Source organism: Ornithodoros turicata, chromosome 4, assembly GCF_037126465.1.
Source record: "Ornithodoros turicata isolate Travis chromosome 4, ASM3712646v1, whole genome shotgun sequence".
In the NCBI taxonomy this organism is placed as follows: Eukaryota; Metazoa; Arthropoda; class Arachnida; order Ixodida; family Argasidae; genus Ornithodoros; species Ornithodoros turicata.
Genome location: NC_088204.1, coordinates 35,162,515 through 35,181,688, shown reverse-complemented (window position 1 = coordinate 35,181,688; position 19,174 = coordinate 35,162,515). Strand labels below are relative to the sequence as shown.

General features: G+C 45.0%; 1 protein-coding gene across 1 annotated transcript in view; it reads right to left on the bottom strand.

The window, feature by feature from the left end:
- Window positions 1-404: 404 nt before the first annotated feature.
- The window catches only part of LOC135392974 (E3 ubiquitin-protein ligase MARCHF3-like), a 46,732-nt gene continuing 27,962 nt past the window's right edge, over window positions 405-19,174 (bottom strand). Inside the window, exons 3-4 of the mRNA XM_064623592.1 lie at window positions 9,620-9,837; window positions 405-654 (exon numbers count right to left, since the gene is read on the bottom strand). Of these exons, the coding sequence (XP_064479662.1) occupies window positions 546-654; window positions 9,620-9,837 (327 nt within the window). The 3' untranslated portion in view covers window positions 405-545. The remainder of the gene's footprint in view (window positions 655-9,619; window positions 9,838-19,174) is intronic.

Sequence of the window (19,174 nt, the reverse complement as noted above, 5' to 3'; positions counted from 1 at the left end):
AAGCGGCGTCATGTTGTTCCAACACCGGTTTGTCGAGTGCGTTGCCAGGTTTGGATGGCAAGGGCACCTCAGCTTTTTGTTCACTAGGCGGCACGCCTTTAATTTTGATGTGCCATTGAGCGAGTATTGTTCTTATTTGACATTACCTGCTGCAGCATTACCTCCCGTCGGCTTCTAGGTTGAATTGAACTGGATATTTTCGTAACGTAGCGACCCAGTTGTTCATAGACAAAAGACTGACTAGTAAGAGTAAAGATACGTTCTTACCTGACAGGTCAGCTGCAGCGCAGCTGACACTGCGTATGCTGGGACACACAAATGCGGCCCTGGAAGAATCGAGGCACCAGAATATAGTTGAAGGGGTGCCTCGTTTAATGCCTAATGCAGAATGAACCAGTGCTGGGTAGAGATTGAACACCTTTAATTTGCCATATAATGTACGAAGCATATCCTAAAATACATAAGGGACATTTTTTCAGTGCTGAAGAAGACATTGCAATCTTATGGAGATGCCTCCGACAACGTAACAAAATTATGCGTATAGTTCATGCTGCAATGTGTTGTTCGCGATTTGGACGCTCCAGGTGTTCCGTTCCCGACATGAAAAACGACGCATGCCTCTCCCTCCATTCGGACATCATGCGATAGTAGAACCTGTAATGATAAGGTTTAACCCCTCAAAATACATACGATGGAAATGCGTAACACCCATAAGCAAGAATATTGCTTTCCACTATTTGTCTTCCTACGTATAGGTAGATCAATGTAACAGAGAACGAACGCGTCAATGCCGCTAAGCTCTCTGATCAGCAGTTGTCTGCAACTAATGTGTGGACGCAGTGGTTTTCTTCGCAATTTACCATTTCTCATGTATGGCAATGTAAGGCACAATTTCTCACCTATCACATTGATGTCTCTATAATGAACACATCGCCATAAGTAGAGGTGAGTGCGGGTAAGCAAAGTTGGACTCTCACCCGCACAGTGTCCGCGCATGTATCACCCGCACCCGCATCGGTACCCACAAGAATTTAATCTGCACCCGCAGTGCTGTATGTATACCCGCATTGGGACCCGCAGGGGAAGTGGGCGGTATACACGCGCTCGGCCGCCAGCTCGAACCCCCGTCTTCTTGTTCACCCTCTGGGTGATGAAGATGACGATGCGGGCACGATACACCAGTCTTACCCCAAATCAATGGATGCGTCCCTTCTGTTCCTTATTGAACGTCCACTCGTCCCTTAGTCCACTTTTGCGCTGTTTCGATTTTAAAGCAATGGAAATTCTGAGTGGTGGCTACGTGTCTCGGACGCCTTGAATCGTATGCCAATAAAACTGCAATTCAATAAGGAGTCATATATGTCTGCATGAGACTTGTGCGTAACGCGTTACTAGTAATTGCGCTACTTGTAATCAATTGCTTCTTGAGTAATTTTTCCAGTAATCAGTTACTTTACTGTCAAAGTAAGTTTTGGAGTAATCAATTACGTCTCTGAGTAATAGATCTCTCAGTAATTGATAACTTTTCCTGTGGATATTAACTTATCTTTCAGATGTTCTGCCCCAAGTCACGCCCCTCCTGCCGTCAGCCTTTGTTGGGCTGTTCTAGCAAGCGGAGGTGATTGTAATAACGTTCTGGAATTTCAGGGTCTCTCTCCCTAATCTCTTCCTACACCAGTGTGGTGGTACCCCAAGCTTTGGAGGTTTAGTGAGTCATGGGGAAGTTCCATGCAGTGCTCTTCTACAATCGGGTCAACGTCTTCCCGGGCGATAAATATACAGGAGATGTACAGATCTACTTGTCCTACGCGTTTTTGTTTTTCGTGTTATTTCAGCTGTTCCGCTGTTAACCCCCCCCCCTTTTTTTTTTTCTGAGGCACACAAAGAAGGGTATAATTTGCTTGAATGCAGAGTAACGACCGGAGTAACGCGTTAGTTTTCTACTCGTTACTCGATTACATTTGGAGTCGAGTAATTGGTAACGGTAATCAATTACTTTTTCCGTAGAAGTAACGCTAACGGTAATCAGTTACGTTTTTCGAGTAACGGGCACAAGTCTGGACTCTGCATTAATAATCGAACTCAACAGCCAGCACTTGCCTGCTGCAGTCTGGCACATCGATTTATAAGGCCAACAACATAGGGCACTGCTGAGCTCGGGTGTGACAGAGAAGGAACACTTTGTTGGCCATGGAGTGCAGGTAATGCATTACCTGCGTTCTCATTGTGGGTGCACCCGCATTTTACGCGCAGCGATGGCGAATTCCTACCCGCAAATCGTGACGATGTGCGAGTAACTGCGGGTACCCGCGGGTATACCCGCGCTCAGCTCTAGCCATAAGGTATTTTCAATGCCAGTGCTGTATGACACTGGGACCATCCTACCAACTGCCTACGAAGCCCGAAAATATTGGTCAGTTATTGGACCCATATGGGTTGCCAAGATTGGACCAATATGGGGAGTGCAACCAGGCTCCATATTGGACCAATATGAGATGCCCACAGTGGCAAGCCCATTTTGCGCCAATATTGTCAATATTTCTGTGACAACGCCAAAGGGGAGTCCGAGTAATACAGTAATACGCGTATTAAATCGTCTGGTTGAATATCCACCGCTAATATTATTTCTCTCTTCTTTTTGCTTTTTCATTTCCGCAGATCTCATTAACCCACGTTGCATAGAATTACAAAAACAACACTGCATCGCCGCAAAAAAGAAAAACGGGTGCTACGCCCATCTTGCTGAAGGACATAAGCAGTCCCTCGGAATCGTCAATGCCAAACATCCCTCAGAAGCCTTCAACGGGATCGCAACAGTCTATGAACCAAAAACAGGGGGATGAACGTGTAGTATATTTTTATTGTCGGGAAAACTCACGTGACCTCTAGCGTTGGGCCAACCGTTGGATGAGGGTTGAGTAGCTTTCTCCATTGCTTTTTCTTTTTCTTTTTTTGCTCCCTGGGTGACCTGTGACGCTGGCGCTGCTTTCCCTTTCTCATCCGGTGTCTCCCTCTCTCTCGCTTTGGCGGTTCTGGATGGTTGTGGATTTGCGTTCGCGTCGAGTGAAATAAATAAAATGCGGAAGCGTACAAAAAGTGCCTTATTTTTATTTTATTTTTTTTTGACAGGTTTTTCCAAATCACAAACTGCAGTCTGCTACAGCTGTGCAAAACACGAACATAATCTGAACATTGTTTCTAATGTTCGAGTGATATGCCGAAGCAACTTTGCATTCACTGATAGCTGACGTCTCACGTGGAAGATTTCACAGTTGAACAACCGTATATTGGCTGCACAGGCACACACATTCAGAGATACGGCATGAGAGAGAACATGTTCATATCTCCTTGCTGCTTGTGTAGGCGTCTAGTTGACCCGTCACAAAGGAACTTGTGCAGCTGGTATGCCGAAAGATGATGCTCCAACCACTCTGAGTGGCTTATCCATTCTACTGTATTCACGCAGATGCTTTTCTGAAGCACATATGTTCGTTGAGAGCTTATACCTGAACAAGAAAGACAGGGCTCAGCAACGTGAAAATAAAAAAATTCTACCTGCCAGAATGCTGCGTATATGCCACAGGTGTGGTGCTATGCCATGCTAAGCGGCAGAATGGAATAGGAAGTGACTTGCCTGTCATCGAGTGGGTAGTGGAAAAACGCAGTATTGGTCCTTCTTGAATCGTTGTCGCATCAAGCAAGCGAAGCAGACCTAGCTGCCTTCCACTTATCTGTCGCTGAACTCACTTGCAGAAGTATCCATGAGAGTCGATATCGACAACATGGTAGGGAAGGACACCAAAGACCATCCAAAGCGGTACCGGCATAGATGCTTTGCTTGCGTTCATGCTGCACTCACCATACTGCGAAATAGTGTTGGGAGGTCACTTAGGCACAAATTCGGGAGGTCGGCACCAGGAAATTAAGTAAAATTCAGGAAACTTTATTGCAAGAGAAAAGGGCGAAGCCGACCCTATCATTCGTCTGCAGTGCCGAAGCAAGCCCTTCGCTCCTTCTAAAGCGCTTCGCTTCGTGTGGTACCGGATTTTATCTGATGGTGCTCGTGTACGCCACAACCCTACTTCATCACTTCACCCGCGGTAAATAGTCACCACGAAAAGTAAAAAAGTAAAAAAACAGGAGATTTCTGTTGTCCGCTATACCTTTCCAGTCGTTGGTTTTGTGGCCCAACTTCCTCTTGTTAGATATGTTCAGTTACGGGCATTGACGGTGTCGTACTGTGACCATCTATATGATTATCTTAACGTGATTATGTTAAACTCTAATCTGCGCATCCCTCTGCAATGGAACTACCAGAGGTGTGGGTTTACCGGGTGTCCTGTGGAATATGTCTGTGTCGTCCATGTTTGTAGCACGCCTTTGCTAAAGCTGTCACTGTTTACTGTATATTCGCCTACTTCTTCAATGTATTTGCTGTTGTTTTACTTGGGCAGCTGCTCGCCACATAACACGTCGTCCCCTCACTGTATCAAAAATAATTATCTTGGGGATTTTAGTAGCACTCAAATAGTGCTCCCAGCACGAACGACATGATTTTCCCGCTAGTACGCGAACTATAATGTAATCGGACAGTGTCAGGAAACGTAAATTGGAGTTCGCAAAGTAAAACCATGTTTCAGGCAAAAGAAATCAGTAGATTAAAGCGTATTTTGACCTCTTTTCAGTATTTCAGTAGACCGACCTGAAATCCAGTAGATCTACTGAAATTTCAGTCGACCTGGCAACACTGCTGCGAAACTTACGGTGAGCTGCTCTGCTCTGCTCCGGCACCTCCGACACGGCGTCACCAGCTTGAGCGCGCCAAGGAAACTTCATAATTTCAAACCAACCAATGAGCGCTCTTATACCGAGGAAGCAGCCTCAGGAGCCAATGGGCTCGTGACGGTTGAGAACTCGCGCTTCGATGTAAAAATTCTGACGTTTCACAACGTTCGATGACGCGAAAAGCTCGCAGCGCCTCACTTTACTCTGCAAGGGAACTCACGAGTTTCATCCCCTTGCCAAAAATTTCCAGCCCGCTCCGAGAGTACAAAGGAACGAAACACTTTCTTGACGGTGACGGACATATGCAAGAGCAACTCACATTGCTTGCAGTAACTTGAAAGCACCTAACTTTACAGAAGAGCCATACGTGTCTTTCAAACATTGTGTTTTTTACTTGACCTGCCGCTATTCCGTTATTATTAGAGTAACCAGCGACATTTTAGTCCGTATGAAAGCCCGACCCGACAGTCGCGCATGCGCACTAGCTGTAGGACGCATGATTTCGCTCAAACAACCGCGCTAACTCTCAGTCGGTTCGATCAAGTGGCATTGGCATCGCGAAGCAAGATGGCGGCTGCTACGAGAATGTGGAAATTTGAGTTGTCAAGTTCTACTGAATGTTGCAATGGGATTTGAGATGCAATGCTGTTTCGAACAATGCGTATCATCTGCGGGAAGTTGTTGGATGTAACGACGTATTGAATTGGACATTTCACACGCTTCACCGTCCAATCTTGCCGTGCTGCTTGGGCATTTGTGTAACACGGGTAGGTACCATTTTCTATATTTTCAGTCAATATGGGGTGTACACGGGCAATATGGGTCCCACATTGCCACGATTTTCCCAATATTGGCTCAAACTGCACAATATGGGGAAAATCTTGGCGAAACGGGCCCCATATTGGACCCGTACCGCCAATGACCAGCCAGTATATGGGTCCAATATTTTGTGTTGCTTGTGTGACTACATTCGGTTTCCCGAAAGACGTTTTACTTTCACAAACGAGGCAAGCAATTCATGGCAATCGAGGCATGCTGAGGCAATTCTGTTGACGTAATATGTTGCATTGCACGCAGTCGCCATCGCATCCGCCGTCTCAAACAAGAAAGCTTCCAGCTGGTGCCCATGAGGCTCATGGTGGCCTGTCTTCACGCAAATTACACTGCACTCTTTGTTTTTCATATTTCCCATGTTTCTCCTACTTCTGGAATAACTCACAAACGCGATGTACCGACATTCTCCTTTGAGCTCTCATATGATACGAGGGGTGTTCAAGTCAAACGGGGACATTCTGTTTCCTGGGTGTACAAATGGTTCGCGCTACTTCTTTTTCGTCTTTTTTACACGCGACAGGCCATTGCGTTCACCACGTGGTGACCAAAGTTTGTGCAAAACAGAAGACACGTGCTAGACAAGATGGCCGACAACGAGGTAGCGCGCACATCGAACAGCGAATTGTCATGATATTTCTTGTGAATGAAGGCGAAGTCATCTGAAATTCACAGAAGACTTCAGGCTCAGTATGGCCACGATACACTTAGCCGCAGCAAAGCGTTTGAGTGGTGCAAACGGTTCCGAGACGGCCTTACATCAGTGCAGGACGATCCCGCCCGGGGCGGCTCAGAGCCCAGTGTCAGAGTTCCTGAGAACATCCAACTTGTGGAGCGCCTGATCCTCAAGGACCCACGGATAACATGTCTCGAACTGGCTCTAAACACGGAACTCTCTGTGGTGACATTGAACACTATCATTTATGAATACCTCCAGTTTTGGAATGTTAGTACCCGTTGGGTCCCAAGGCAGCTCTCCGTGTTTGACCGGCAGAAAAGACTGGAAATAAATCAAACAAGAGCTAAGGTACCGTTTCGACACTGAAGGACAGCCGTTCCTTGATCGGATCACCACTTGCGATGAAACGTGGGTGCACCATTTCACTCCAACACTCTAAACTTGGTACCTTCTAGTAAAGGGTAAAAATTTAAAAAAAAATTACCCTCTATTTCAGAAGTTACCTTGTAACCTATGGGCAGTACCCTCTATAAACGTTACACAGATCACCTATAAATAGAGGTTACTGTTTCCTAACTGCCACATCGACGTAAAAGTTAGTTTCGCCAGGCGTGGCTGTCGCTATGACGCTCGCCTCTTCACAGACGCTACAGAACAAATGGTGCTCAAAATGAGCTCTCATCAGTGCAGAACGCATACTGTCATTCGCAACATATAGTTATAATATACGTAATTCATCTAAAGGCATCCAGTGGAGAAAAGCGCGTGATCACTACATGTACAGATTCACATGCACAGCAAATGAAAGAAAGAAATAATTGCAACTGGAGCATATGTATTATTTAATTGGCAAACCTGGAACTACAGCTGAGGCAAGAACACGAGGACGTCACAATACCAACACTTCAGCTGTGGTGAACGACATTCAGTTTCAAGGAGTTACACTCTTTACAGTCCTCGCGTTGTTGCAACTCCCTCTCCAGTACGCCGAAAACATTTCTATTCCTTTCTGATATCAGAATCACACGTCAGCGACGCGGCTATGGTTAATCAGAAGCACACGAAGAAGTAAAACACAAGGACTAAGCAAATAACGGACGTAACACACACACACATGCACACTGTGTTGAACCGTTGAACCGTGTTGACGAGACAGACTGTGCTGTGATTAGTGTTCCTAGACTGTCCAGCAAAAACTGAACTACGAAAACTTTGTAGTGAACATACCGCAAAAATACCCTGATAAAGTTCCGTCACTTCAACCTTGTGCTTTCTTCACAATACTGAACACGATCCGCAGTTCGTACAGACGCAGAGACAATAACGTAACGCACACTGATCCGAAACTCTCGTACTGAATGATTGAATGTGCGGCTTGAACGAGAATACAGTGACTTTTGGGCAGTACCTTTTATACAGGTTACCTTGCAAAGAAACTAGAAAAACAAACGAAGGGAATTCAAACGCGGAATTTGTTTAGAAGTTACAACGTCCCTATAAAGGGTACATTTATAAGTTACGACGATTGGATTTCCGTTGAACTCTGAAGTAACCTTTATTGTTCCTCCAATGTCACATTACAAGTCGTGTTTAACCTCTAAATAGAGGTATCGGACGTGTAACCTCTACGATATTTGGAAATCTACGTCTAAATAACGGTTACACATTGCTAAAAGTTACAATAAATGGTACCGAGTTCAGAGTGTAAGTCTAAACGCCCATCAAAACAGTGGAAGCGTCCGGACTCGCTAGTTCCCGAGAACTTCGGAAGCACCCCGTCTGCGGGTAAGCTCATGGCCACGAGTTTCCAGGACAAGGCTGGCGTTGTTCATGTTGATTTTGTGCCCAGTGGTACCACCATCAATAGTGCATACTGCCAGGTTCTCAGGGATGTGCATAAGGCGCTGAAGCAAAAGCGGCCGGGCTTGATCACCAAAGGAGTCCTCCTTGTACAGGACAATGCACGGCCGCATACCGCGCATCACACGACACGCACCTTAAAGGAACTTGGCTGGGAGTTGCTGCCACATCCCCTTTACAGTCCAGACCTCGCCCCCAACGATTTCCACATCTTCGGGCCACTGAAGGCGTTCATTGGGGGCCGCCACTTCAGCTGCCACGACGAGGTCAATATCATGGCTGCTACACAGTAAATCATTTTACACCTTTATTTGCTCAAAAAAGGTGTATTCTTATAAAGGCACCCTTTTCTATTCTGCAAAGGGTGCAAAAAGAGCATTACTAAAGGTGTAATAACGACATACACCACGTTTTATCCAATGTGGATCATTAAGGGTGTAAAGTGGGGTGTTGAAACAGGTGTTTTCCGTCGAATACAGCTTTTTTACAGCCCATTTGAATTGGGAGTATGGTGTTAAAAATGGTGGCAAGTAATCACAATATAGACGATAACCTGAGTTAAAAACACAGTATTTGACAAGGAGGGATGTTAGAAATTTAGCTTATATCTTTGACTCGTTGCAAGCGTGGGTGTTAATTGCAAACACACATTCCCGCCACCGCTACAAACGTTTCCCGCCCCACCACATGTAACGAACGTGCCCCAACAAATTTGATTTCAGTATATGATACATCCGACACGCCAATATAGGCTACTGAGGGTGCCAGAGGTCTCTTTATACCTCTGCACTCACGTTGACCAAGCTAACGAGGCGTGCCTGCGACACATTGCATTCCGGTTTAGCTTCTACGATGGAACCATGGCTGGAAGTCCACCGTGTTCGCGGTGCTGCTTGCCATAGAAGCAAGAACGTCGAACTGTATGTCTCGGCCAGTGGTCTCGGTATGCTGCCGCGGAAGCTTCCATTACACTATTTGAGAGGGAATATTTGCTAGCAAATAATTCCATCATAAAAGGTGTTTTCAATAGAATACTCCCATTTTAAGGGTGTTTTTGTGTTTAAACACCCATTATAACAGTGTTTTGTTAGGAATACACTTAACTAAAGGCTGTATTAGAAAACACCCATCATTTGAGTGTAAAGGCGACACCAAAAAGGTGTGCGCCATGGGACAAGCCATTTACACCAAAAAAGTGTAAAAAAGTTTACTGTGTACGCGCCGGTAAGGATTTCTACGCTGCTGGCATCGAAGCCCTCGTGAAACGCCGAGACAACTGCATCAGTGCACTGGAAATTACGCTGAAAAATAAAACTAATTTTGTCGTCCGTAAGTTCATTTTACTTTTGCGAAAAATGAAAAGTGCCAGTTTGACTTGAACACCCCTCGTAGAACGTTTTTAGTCGCGCATAAATGTCGGGCAGTTTGATTTACAAGGGAACTAAACAAGTATTAATCAATTACCAGATGCTCATGAAGGCAAAGATAGACCAGCACAGTGTCTGAAACAGGAGCAGAGTGTAGATGATGGCTAGTAGCATCCAGTGCGTTTCCAACACGAACACAGAATAACGCCAGGCGCTACCCAGAACCCAGTATAGGCTCGTGCAGAACACAATGGCTCCAATTAGGTACAACTGGTCCTTGCGAGTTGAAGGGTGTAGAGCATATCGGGAGAAAGGCTGCACAAAAAAACAAAACACATTGGGATACATGTCGGCACACTTGAAACAACATCGGTTGTTCAGGTGTATCACCTGTGGGAATGAAACGCCCATCCATTATCACCAAAATAAAGTGTTGTTCATTCATCGACTGATGTTATACTATAACCATTACGTCCGTAGTACTGAGAATGAAGGTTTGGCTTTCCTCTCCATGTCATGGTCTAAGTACTCCCTAGTGTATTGTATGCGAGATTGTTGGATTACAGATGGTAAATGCGAAAGATGGCATGACATGTGTCGAAAAATTGTGTTTTTCAAGACTGCTTGGCAATCATGTGGCTACCTTCAATACAAAATATCCGTGTGTTTGGTTCGAGCATACATTCGTACTACGGGTACGGTGCGGACACGGTACTACATAACATGAAGACTACAATTTTAGTAAAAAATATTTCCTCGAAGAATAGCATTTTAACGCAGAGGGCGAGTGGATTATGGGAGAATATTATGTGTCCCCCCGTAAGTAAGCAAATACGCGTGTCCCCACTTGTAAGATCCGTTGTCGCGTAAAGACGTCTCGGAAACTTTAGGGGAAGCTCTATTTGATACATATAGCATATATATGGTTTCGCACTTTCAGTTTTTATTTGAGGGCGAAATTCGGCGTATGTTTTTCGGCGGTTTCATGGCGTGTGCAACTGTACGTCTTAGCGGAACCTTAAAATCGAAAACCAATTAACCCCTGTGAGACACCACAAAAGGAACACTTTATTGATCCACAGCGAAGTGGAAGTACTTCAATGGTGAACGCAGAGGCGATTTGGGCATATTCGCAGGGACTAATCCCCTAATTTTTCCACGGACGTTCGTATGTATTCGGTTTTTAGGAGAAAATCGAATGATGAAAAACTGTGCCGATGTATGTTTCTCGGTTAAAACCAGAAACGCGGAACCTTATTCCAAAGCAGCACAACGACGTAGAAGGGCAGTCAATACTCGAGTTGAAAAACACACAAAGAAAGCACTGAAGACGCTCTTAGATTTATTACTGTACAAGCTTTCGTACACGAGGCTGCAGTTCCTCAGCATGTGCAGCCACAGCTTGGAAGCTTGTATACAACAATACATCTACGTATGTGCAGGCACGGTATGTGGCAGGTATGCCTGCACGGTATGTGCAGGCGTCACACATGTATAAATTATAGTATAGCGATGACGTATTCCATTTAACTTATGTTATTCTACTTGTCCCGTACTCAACATTGTCAACATCAACAAATTTAATTTTAGGGGCCTTCCAGTGTTGAAGTGGCGTCAGACTAATTCGTGTGTGTGTGATTCAGGCACTCAAGTTGAAATGACAAATAGCTGAAAGCAGGTATGCAAAGTCCACAGACGGAAGCACTAGATTTGTTACGTGTTGTAGACTTTGTGACATTTTTGGAGTCTTCGGACATGTGCAGAACATTAGTATGACGTCAACAGTAGGAGAAGAAACTGATGAGAACTACTAGCTTGTTTGAAGGGTAGAAGAATGCTTCCTGTTGAAGTATAGTTATGACTAAGGAACGCTAATTAATTTTCTAGAGATGCATCCTCTACACTTGAATGCCCAGTGAAACAGCGAAAGTTAATTGTCTTTAAGGCGGAATCACCCCAATGTAATCTCTATGGGTATCACGGTGCCCAGTTCATCTCGCAAACCACTGCTTTTAGGTAGCCAAACTCTGGGCACAAAATAATGGAAGATACCATGTAGGTATTGACACCTTTTTAATTAATCTTCTGCACACGGTTGAATTTATACATTTTTTTGCTTCCTTGGAAACAAATACATTGAGCCCTATGGAACTAGCATGAAAACGGTCGGTATAACGTCGGTGAAGAAAATTTTCCTTTTCAGAATGGTGTCCAGCAGTGCAAATGTTGATTCTGATCACCTTTCAATTGAAGTTTCGTGTCAAGGTACTCAAGTTTCCGCGGTGAAGTGGACATAAATTTGGCTGTTTGTCGTCTGCTCGCCGGGGCTGCACTGTGCTGCCACCACATCCAGCTTCCGCTTTGGGAGAGGGACCTCGGCTTTCGCACCTAGCTGGGAGAGGGGACGGGAGAAGGTGCGCGAGCAAGCGCGTGCAGGGCAAACTGTCTGATAATCAAACTACATTACAAATTCCGACTTCGTTTTTCTTTGCAAACATATCCTCTATGTCACTCAAGGGCTCGTGACTGAAACAGTTAGTTGAACCTCTGGCTCACGAAACGTATTAGGGATCGTATAGTGTCTCAACTAAATAAAAAAGCTGCCGTTGTTGGTGCTAGCAAGTTTTACTCTTAAGAAAGTTCCCCAGTTGCGTACGATCCGCCTATCCACAAATGACTAGATCAAGAAAACGTCCATCAAAGGCAAGGAAGCGAACGAAAAGAGCAAGGAGCATTGCCACAGCTCGCAAGAGGATGCGGCTTGTTGCCACATCATTGGCGGAAAACTCTGACAGGTAGGCGTCGCATGACAATTTATAGCTGTCCGATCCCTAAAGTGGAAACATCCCCAAAGGAGTGCAAAACTGGTTCGTAAGTAAAGCACGAGATGCACCGCAAAAAAGAAAAAAAAAGCAAACTATAAAATAAAATAAAAGTTCACTTCGTGTTTCCTTTTTAGCTTGGAAAGTGAGTAATGACCAGATGCAGCATTTGCGCTTGCAGCGCGTTGTTGCTGACCCATGTTGGGTATACTATTCCTTACTTTATTAGAGGAAACGCGTGAGCGTCACCTACTCTCACATACGCTTACAGGTCTTTGTTTGTAATTTCACCTCTAGGGATCAGTCCTGTGCATTTGATGCAGACGTGATGGACACTGAAGCACAATGGGTGTCTACCCCAAAACGTCCAAACACGGGAAAGCCACAGGAATGTACTTTTATGCCACGTCACGTCTGCGATAACAACGACGCAGGCAGTGATAACCGGCAGCAGTCGCAGAGAAGTGATCTGGAACTACCAGCATCCGCGTCGAGTGTTCACGGCAGATCGGGAAACGACGACAACCGGCACCCGCCTCGTACGGCATCGTTGTCCGCAACCTCTGTGTGCGACTTTCCAGAAACCCCTGTCAACACAAGCCAGTCGATGGTGTCACAAACCGCAGATGGTGAACGAGCCACCCTAGTCATCAACTTTCAACAAGTGATTGAGGAATATGGAAAAGCTGCTGTTACTCATTCACAAGAATGCGTGTTTTGTGGCCGGCTACGGTTCTACAAAGAAGTTAGAGTGGGGCTGAGTGTCACATTGGAATATCGCTGCACCAAATCACCTCTCTGCACCTTTAGCCATTTTGTGCGCACACAACCTCCACTGGATTCGAAAAACAGCATCAATGCCGATATTGTTCTAGGATGTCTCGCGGTCGGAATTGGGTTCACTCAAGCCCGAGAACTTACAGCGTCAGTTGGCCTTCCCTTCCTTTCTTACAAATTGTATCAGAAGTGCGAGGACAAAGTTGGCGAGATTTTGCACGCTGCAACGTTGGACTCTATGAAGGCTGCCGCTCAAGAGGAAATCGAATTGGCGAAGCAACGTAAAGAATGTCCTGATCCTGACGGCTTTTGGCAGATTCCGGTCATAGTGGACGGAGGATGGAGTAAGAGGTCTTTTGGGCGCAGCTACAATGCAAACAGCGGTGTCGCGGTTATCGTCGGCAAATATTCACGAAAGATACTGTACATTGGCGTCAGGAACAAGTATTGCACTCTTTGTCAACGTGCGGAGGCTGAAGGGAAAGATCCTTTTCCACACACCTGTGCACGCAACTGGTCTTCATCTTCGACCTCAATGGAGCGCGACATTATCGTCCAGGGTTTCCAAGAAAGTGAACGAATGTACGGAATCAGATATACGACACTAATTGGCGATGGAGATAGCAGCGTTTTCGTTGCTGTTCAAACACAAGTTTCATACGGTCGATTGGTAAAGAAAGTTGAATGCGTGAATCACCTGGTCAAAAATTACACTAAAAGACTGTACATCGCTGCAAAAGACACCAAAGCATTCACATCACCAGATGGAAGTGAAGCCAGGAAGATTTTGTCGTGAGCGAATATCCGTATTCTAAAGGGTCTCGCGAGGTCCACGGTTAGACGACATGCCCAAAACACCCACGCTGTGACGCCTGAAGCGATACGGAGGCTACGTCACCAACTGAAAAACGGCCCGTATCATGCTTTCGGCATCCACAGCGGCTGTCCCTCTGAGCATTGTCCCATCAAGAGAGGTGATGCGGTTGAACACGAACGACGGACCGAAAAGGGCAGGCTTCTAATACGATCCGGCATGATGGTAGAAATTCAAAAGGCCATTGATATACTCGCTGACAGGAGTGACATGCTCCTTCTGGACGCAACAAGCAATGCGGCTGAGACATACATGAGCATGGTTGCTTGTACAGTAGGCGGAAAGCGTGTGGACTTTGCGAAAGGCAGGGAGTATGGAAATAGGTGTCGCCTTGCAGCCATTGCATACAACATGAGAATCGCAAAGTGGCACGCATTCTACCTGCAGAAGTCATCCGGGAAGAGGCCGGCGTCTTCGTTGATCAAGATAATAGAAGAAAGAAAGAGACGAGACGAACGCAAGGCACGCAGAAAAGCGGTGCGTCGTGACAATCCCTGCAGGATGCCAAAATTTTCAAGCGTCGCCGGAGACAAGGACTATGGGCCAGATTCACAAAGGCCGGACCTCGAGAACACCATCTTTCTGCAGAAAGCTAAAGAGCTAGCTGACAAAATAAGACTTACAGCCCACGAAGCGAACACCCTCCAGGAATCTACGCTGGAACAAAGTCAGTGCTCACTTTGGCGTGCAGAAAGAAAGCAGAGGATACCTTCCACCTCGATTTACAGCATATGTCGGCCGCATCGAGCGACTTTCAACTACTCGTCAATTGTGAAGCAGATATTGTATCCCAGGTCATTCCAGAGCAGGGATTGCCAATACGGTATGGACCACGAGAATGAGGCAGCTTCGGTATTCCAAGCCAGAAATCCAGCCTGTGTGGTGAAGCGGTGTGGTCCTCTTGTGAATCCTGACACGCCGTACGTGGCCACGAGCCCCGATCGCCTTATTGATGACGATGGCATCCTTGAGATCAAATGCCCTGCAAGCGCTCAAAACTACCCGTCCATCTTGGAGACTGCTAAAAGACATGCCATTGGTGTCAAAGTTTCCAAAGAAGGTTTACTGTACCTGCCGCGATCACATAAATACTTTTATCAGATCCAAGCGCAATTAAATATAACTAAGAGAAGTTATTGCAAGCTTGGGATCTGGTCACCCACGGACATGCAGGTACTTACAATAAGAAAAGACCCATCGTTGTGGGAATGCCTGTTGCCCCAGCTCAAAAAGTTCTACCTCAATACCTGATGCCAGAAATAATCGATCCCCGTGTAACAAGGCATATGAAATTGAGAGAAGATGCTGTGGAAATGAGTGATCTTCAGGACCTGCTGTAGCTGTTGTCCACGTTTGTCCTTACTACTCCGTCGCAGGTTGTAAGCAGGGATCGGAACCGAAACTGAACCCGAACCGAAAACCGGAAAAAACCGTTATTTTCTGACGAACCCGAACCGAACCGAACCCGAACGATTTTTTTGCTTGTCCTGAGCCGAACCGGAACTGAACCGAAAAAAATTGATACGGTTACCGGTTCGGGAATCGGTTCAGAGGTGAATTAATTGTACTACTGACCGACCTTTTTTTTTTTTTGCTCACCTGAACGGTTATCTCACACCTTTCTCTTACAATCGTGTACGGTGAGCGTAAGCTTGCTTGCATGTAGCAAAATTACTACCCGTGGACCGGTTAAACCGATGCCGAAAAAAGTAACTGTTCCAATCCCTGTAAATGCCCCGACCGCTGACAGATTTTTTTTTTGTCTGTATGTGCGGGGGTGGGGGGGTTCTCCCTGAGCCGAACCCGAACCGAACCGATATACCTGAACCGGTTCAAGCTGATAATTTCGGTTCAGCGGAGCTAAACCCGAACCGAACCAATATGCCTGAACCCGAACCCGAACCGGACCGAAAAAAATACCGGTTCCGATCCCTGGTTGTAAGGTGAAGGCATACCGAACTACGGAATGTACGAAGCAGGATTTCATTATTTGAAGAATGCACTGCAAGAGGGACAGCCTTGACTCTGCTTGGCTTGGATGTAACATGTGTTTAGCAAGACACAGCTGATCCACGTCAAAGTCAGCGTGTCGAGAACAATTTCTTTGCAATATTTCTTGCATGGCAGTAGACAATGATAACTGTGTGACATTTTATAGGCAATCCGCCACTAAGCTGTGTTTCTTTGGCTTTTTTAATGATAATTTTGGTTGCCGGAGCATGACAGGTATTGTGTATGTGTGTGCGCAGATAATTTCGAAACAGTTCACAAAACAGAAGAGATAAAATGTTAGAAAATGTTGGCTACTTAGTTGATCGTTAGAAGCCTTGGCTGCCTTGGCCTCGTCTGATGCCGACTAATCAGAAAAGAAAAAAGAGAAAATGGGGCGCTCTTTACTGCAATCCGCTTCACTTATCGGTGGTGGTGGGCAAGAGGATCGCTTAGACATTGTAGCGTGGTGAGAAATCATGCGCAGTAAACAGTGGGACTCGCGAACGTGTCATCTCCACAATTTGATAAAGGAGAATAATCAGGTGTAGTCACTCGCCCTTTAATTTGAGGAAAGAAAAATTACAAAAGGTTACGATAAATACACTTATATTTCGACAGCTTTTATTTTCGGCATCATACACAAGTGCATTACGCCACACATTTCGAAGCAGTGGGTAGGGTTCCTTAAAAGCCATCATGGCTGCCGCCTGTCGCGCAATTAATATGTTCGAACGAAAGAAAAGTAAGTCATCGGAAGGACAGGTATGGTGAACTATAGTTCACCATAGTACAGGTCATGGTAAGCTATTACAGCCATTGTGTCGTAACGACGGAAGAAAAAGACCGTGTGGGTTTCGTCAACATGTAGAATGCAAGCTCTCTGAATCCCTCTTCCAAAGCAATTTTCTGATATAAACAGGTAAATGGCGCACATTCCAAAGAGTAATATATGTCTTTTCGTGTACACAATTTCCTTTACAAGGTGTTTACTATTGATCTCTTTCTTCTCTACACCCTGAAAAGAAGAAGCAGCAGCCAGCGGGCTCCTCGTGCCGTCAGTACCCAAAGTCAGACAACGTATAGACACGCAAACGCGCGTGCATTCGTCATTTCCGATTTTCGTACAGAAATATCACGTGGCTCAACAGTGCGTGGCGCCATCCATCGCGAGGAGATGACATGAGCGGGTTGGGTGATTCGGCCTTAAAGCCACACTACTGGACTTGTTCAGTCTGTGTCACAGCTGCAGTGAGCCATGCAAGGTTACCACATCATATTGGTCCTAAATTTGCAGAGTTCCCCTATGTCGGAACAAACTGTCATTTATCTTTATTGCTCTCCCGATCTTACCTTCTCAGAGATTAATGTGGTTCTCCGTGCTTTGCATGGGCATTGCCTTTTTCTACTCATGCTTTCGGTTTCTTGTTCTGTTGAATAAATCTTCACTTGGAAGTTTGCAGCCATCACTCTGTCTACTGTGTTTACCCCTCATCAACAGGGTATCCCAGAAAACGTGTAATTGAATTATGATTAAAAGGCTACACCACCTAGAGTCATGCGGTCAACGGCATTTGTTCTTTCTACGTTTTTGCCACTTCTTGATGTGAATGTCGTGTCACGTAAGTTTAATTATGTAAATTTTTGTGAACTGAAGTTGGCAATTTGCCAAGTAAAGGTCACTTTTTTACCCCGCCAATGGGAAGAGCGTGCCTAATTTACTCAAATTAATGATAATTGACGGGGATATTCAGGGTCTATCCCATCAGAAAAAATAGCCGAACATCACGCTCTATGGAGCTAGCGCGCGACAAACTTTTCAGCGGAATCCTTGTCAGTCCGACGAAAGGAGGTTGGAAACCCATCCCATTCCCGCAACGCAGAAAGAGATAACACAGGTATTGCTCATCGCGTCCGACTTTCGCTGTGATAATGCTTTCCCTCTCCCAATTTAAGGAATTGTCACTTTTTCTAATATCACTCTGTGGGCTGGCTTGGGAACCTCCTTTCGTCGAACTCAGAGCGATTGCGCTCAAAAAGCCGTCGCGCGGTATGGTTCGGTGCTACGAAAAGAATGATGTTCGGCTATTTTTTCCAATGGGATAGCTCTTCAATATCAGTGTCAATTATCATGAACTTGAGTGAATTCGGCACGCTCTTCATATTGATGGGATGAAAAAGTGATCTTTACTTGGCAAATTTCCGAGTTCCGTTCGCAAATACTTACATAATTAAACTTACGGTACATGACATTCACATCAGCAGGTGGCAAAAACCTAGTTAAGAACAAATGCCGTTGACCGCGTAATTCTAGGTGGCGTAGTTTTTTTATTATAATTCAATGACACGTTTTCCGGGACACCCTGTATACTGATGTGGTATAACGGTATAGCACATCATATGCCAACAACCTACCAACAACAACCAAACAACCTTGCAGAGTCCTACTTTTGGATGGAAACTACACGATGTGGCAACATCCACATATATAAAATTTTAGTCTACGGAGATTTGCTGTTTTTGTACAACCTTCGTTGTACATTTCTTTTGTCTCACTTAGCATGCCTGAAGAAAAGTTCTCATCTTCATCAAGATGACAGGTCATTGTTGGATATGCAGCATTATTGTTCCCGTAATCTTTTCATCAACAGAGAAAACAAAAGTGAACAAATTGTAAAATATAACTAGCTTGTTTATACTTCTCTTGTTTATTTTGTTGCAGGTTTTACAACTCTATCAAGTACGTCAAAACATCAGAGGGCAGGAATTCCTACTCTGTTTCCTAAATCCCTAGACAATAAAAAAGAACGATATAGTTTTAGTTGTTACAAAACGTTGCATCTGCTCTTATATTATATTTCAATTAAATGTTACGAAGCGTTTGTCGTGTACACTGAAGCCAATTTCAATTTACAGGGCTTTCAAAAGTACTTTACAGAAGTACATCTCAATTACAGTAACAATGAACATATGCAATCAATTATTTAGCCATTTTGAAGTACTATATTGCCCACATCTATGCGGCGTGGTTAACTTTAAACCCAGATCAAGGGTTGCTAATACTTGAAGTCAGACCTCAAGTCCTTCTCTACAAATGTTAGTTGCTGACATGATAATGAATCAGTTACAAGTACTCCTTTTAGCAGAACAGAGTTAATTAAGTGTTAAATCTCAATCTGGTTCAAATATT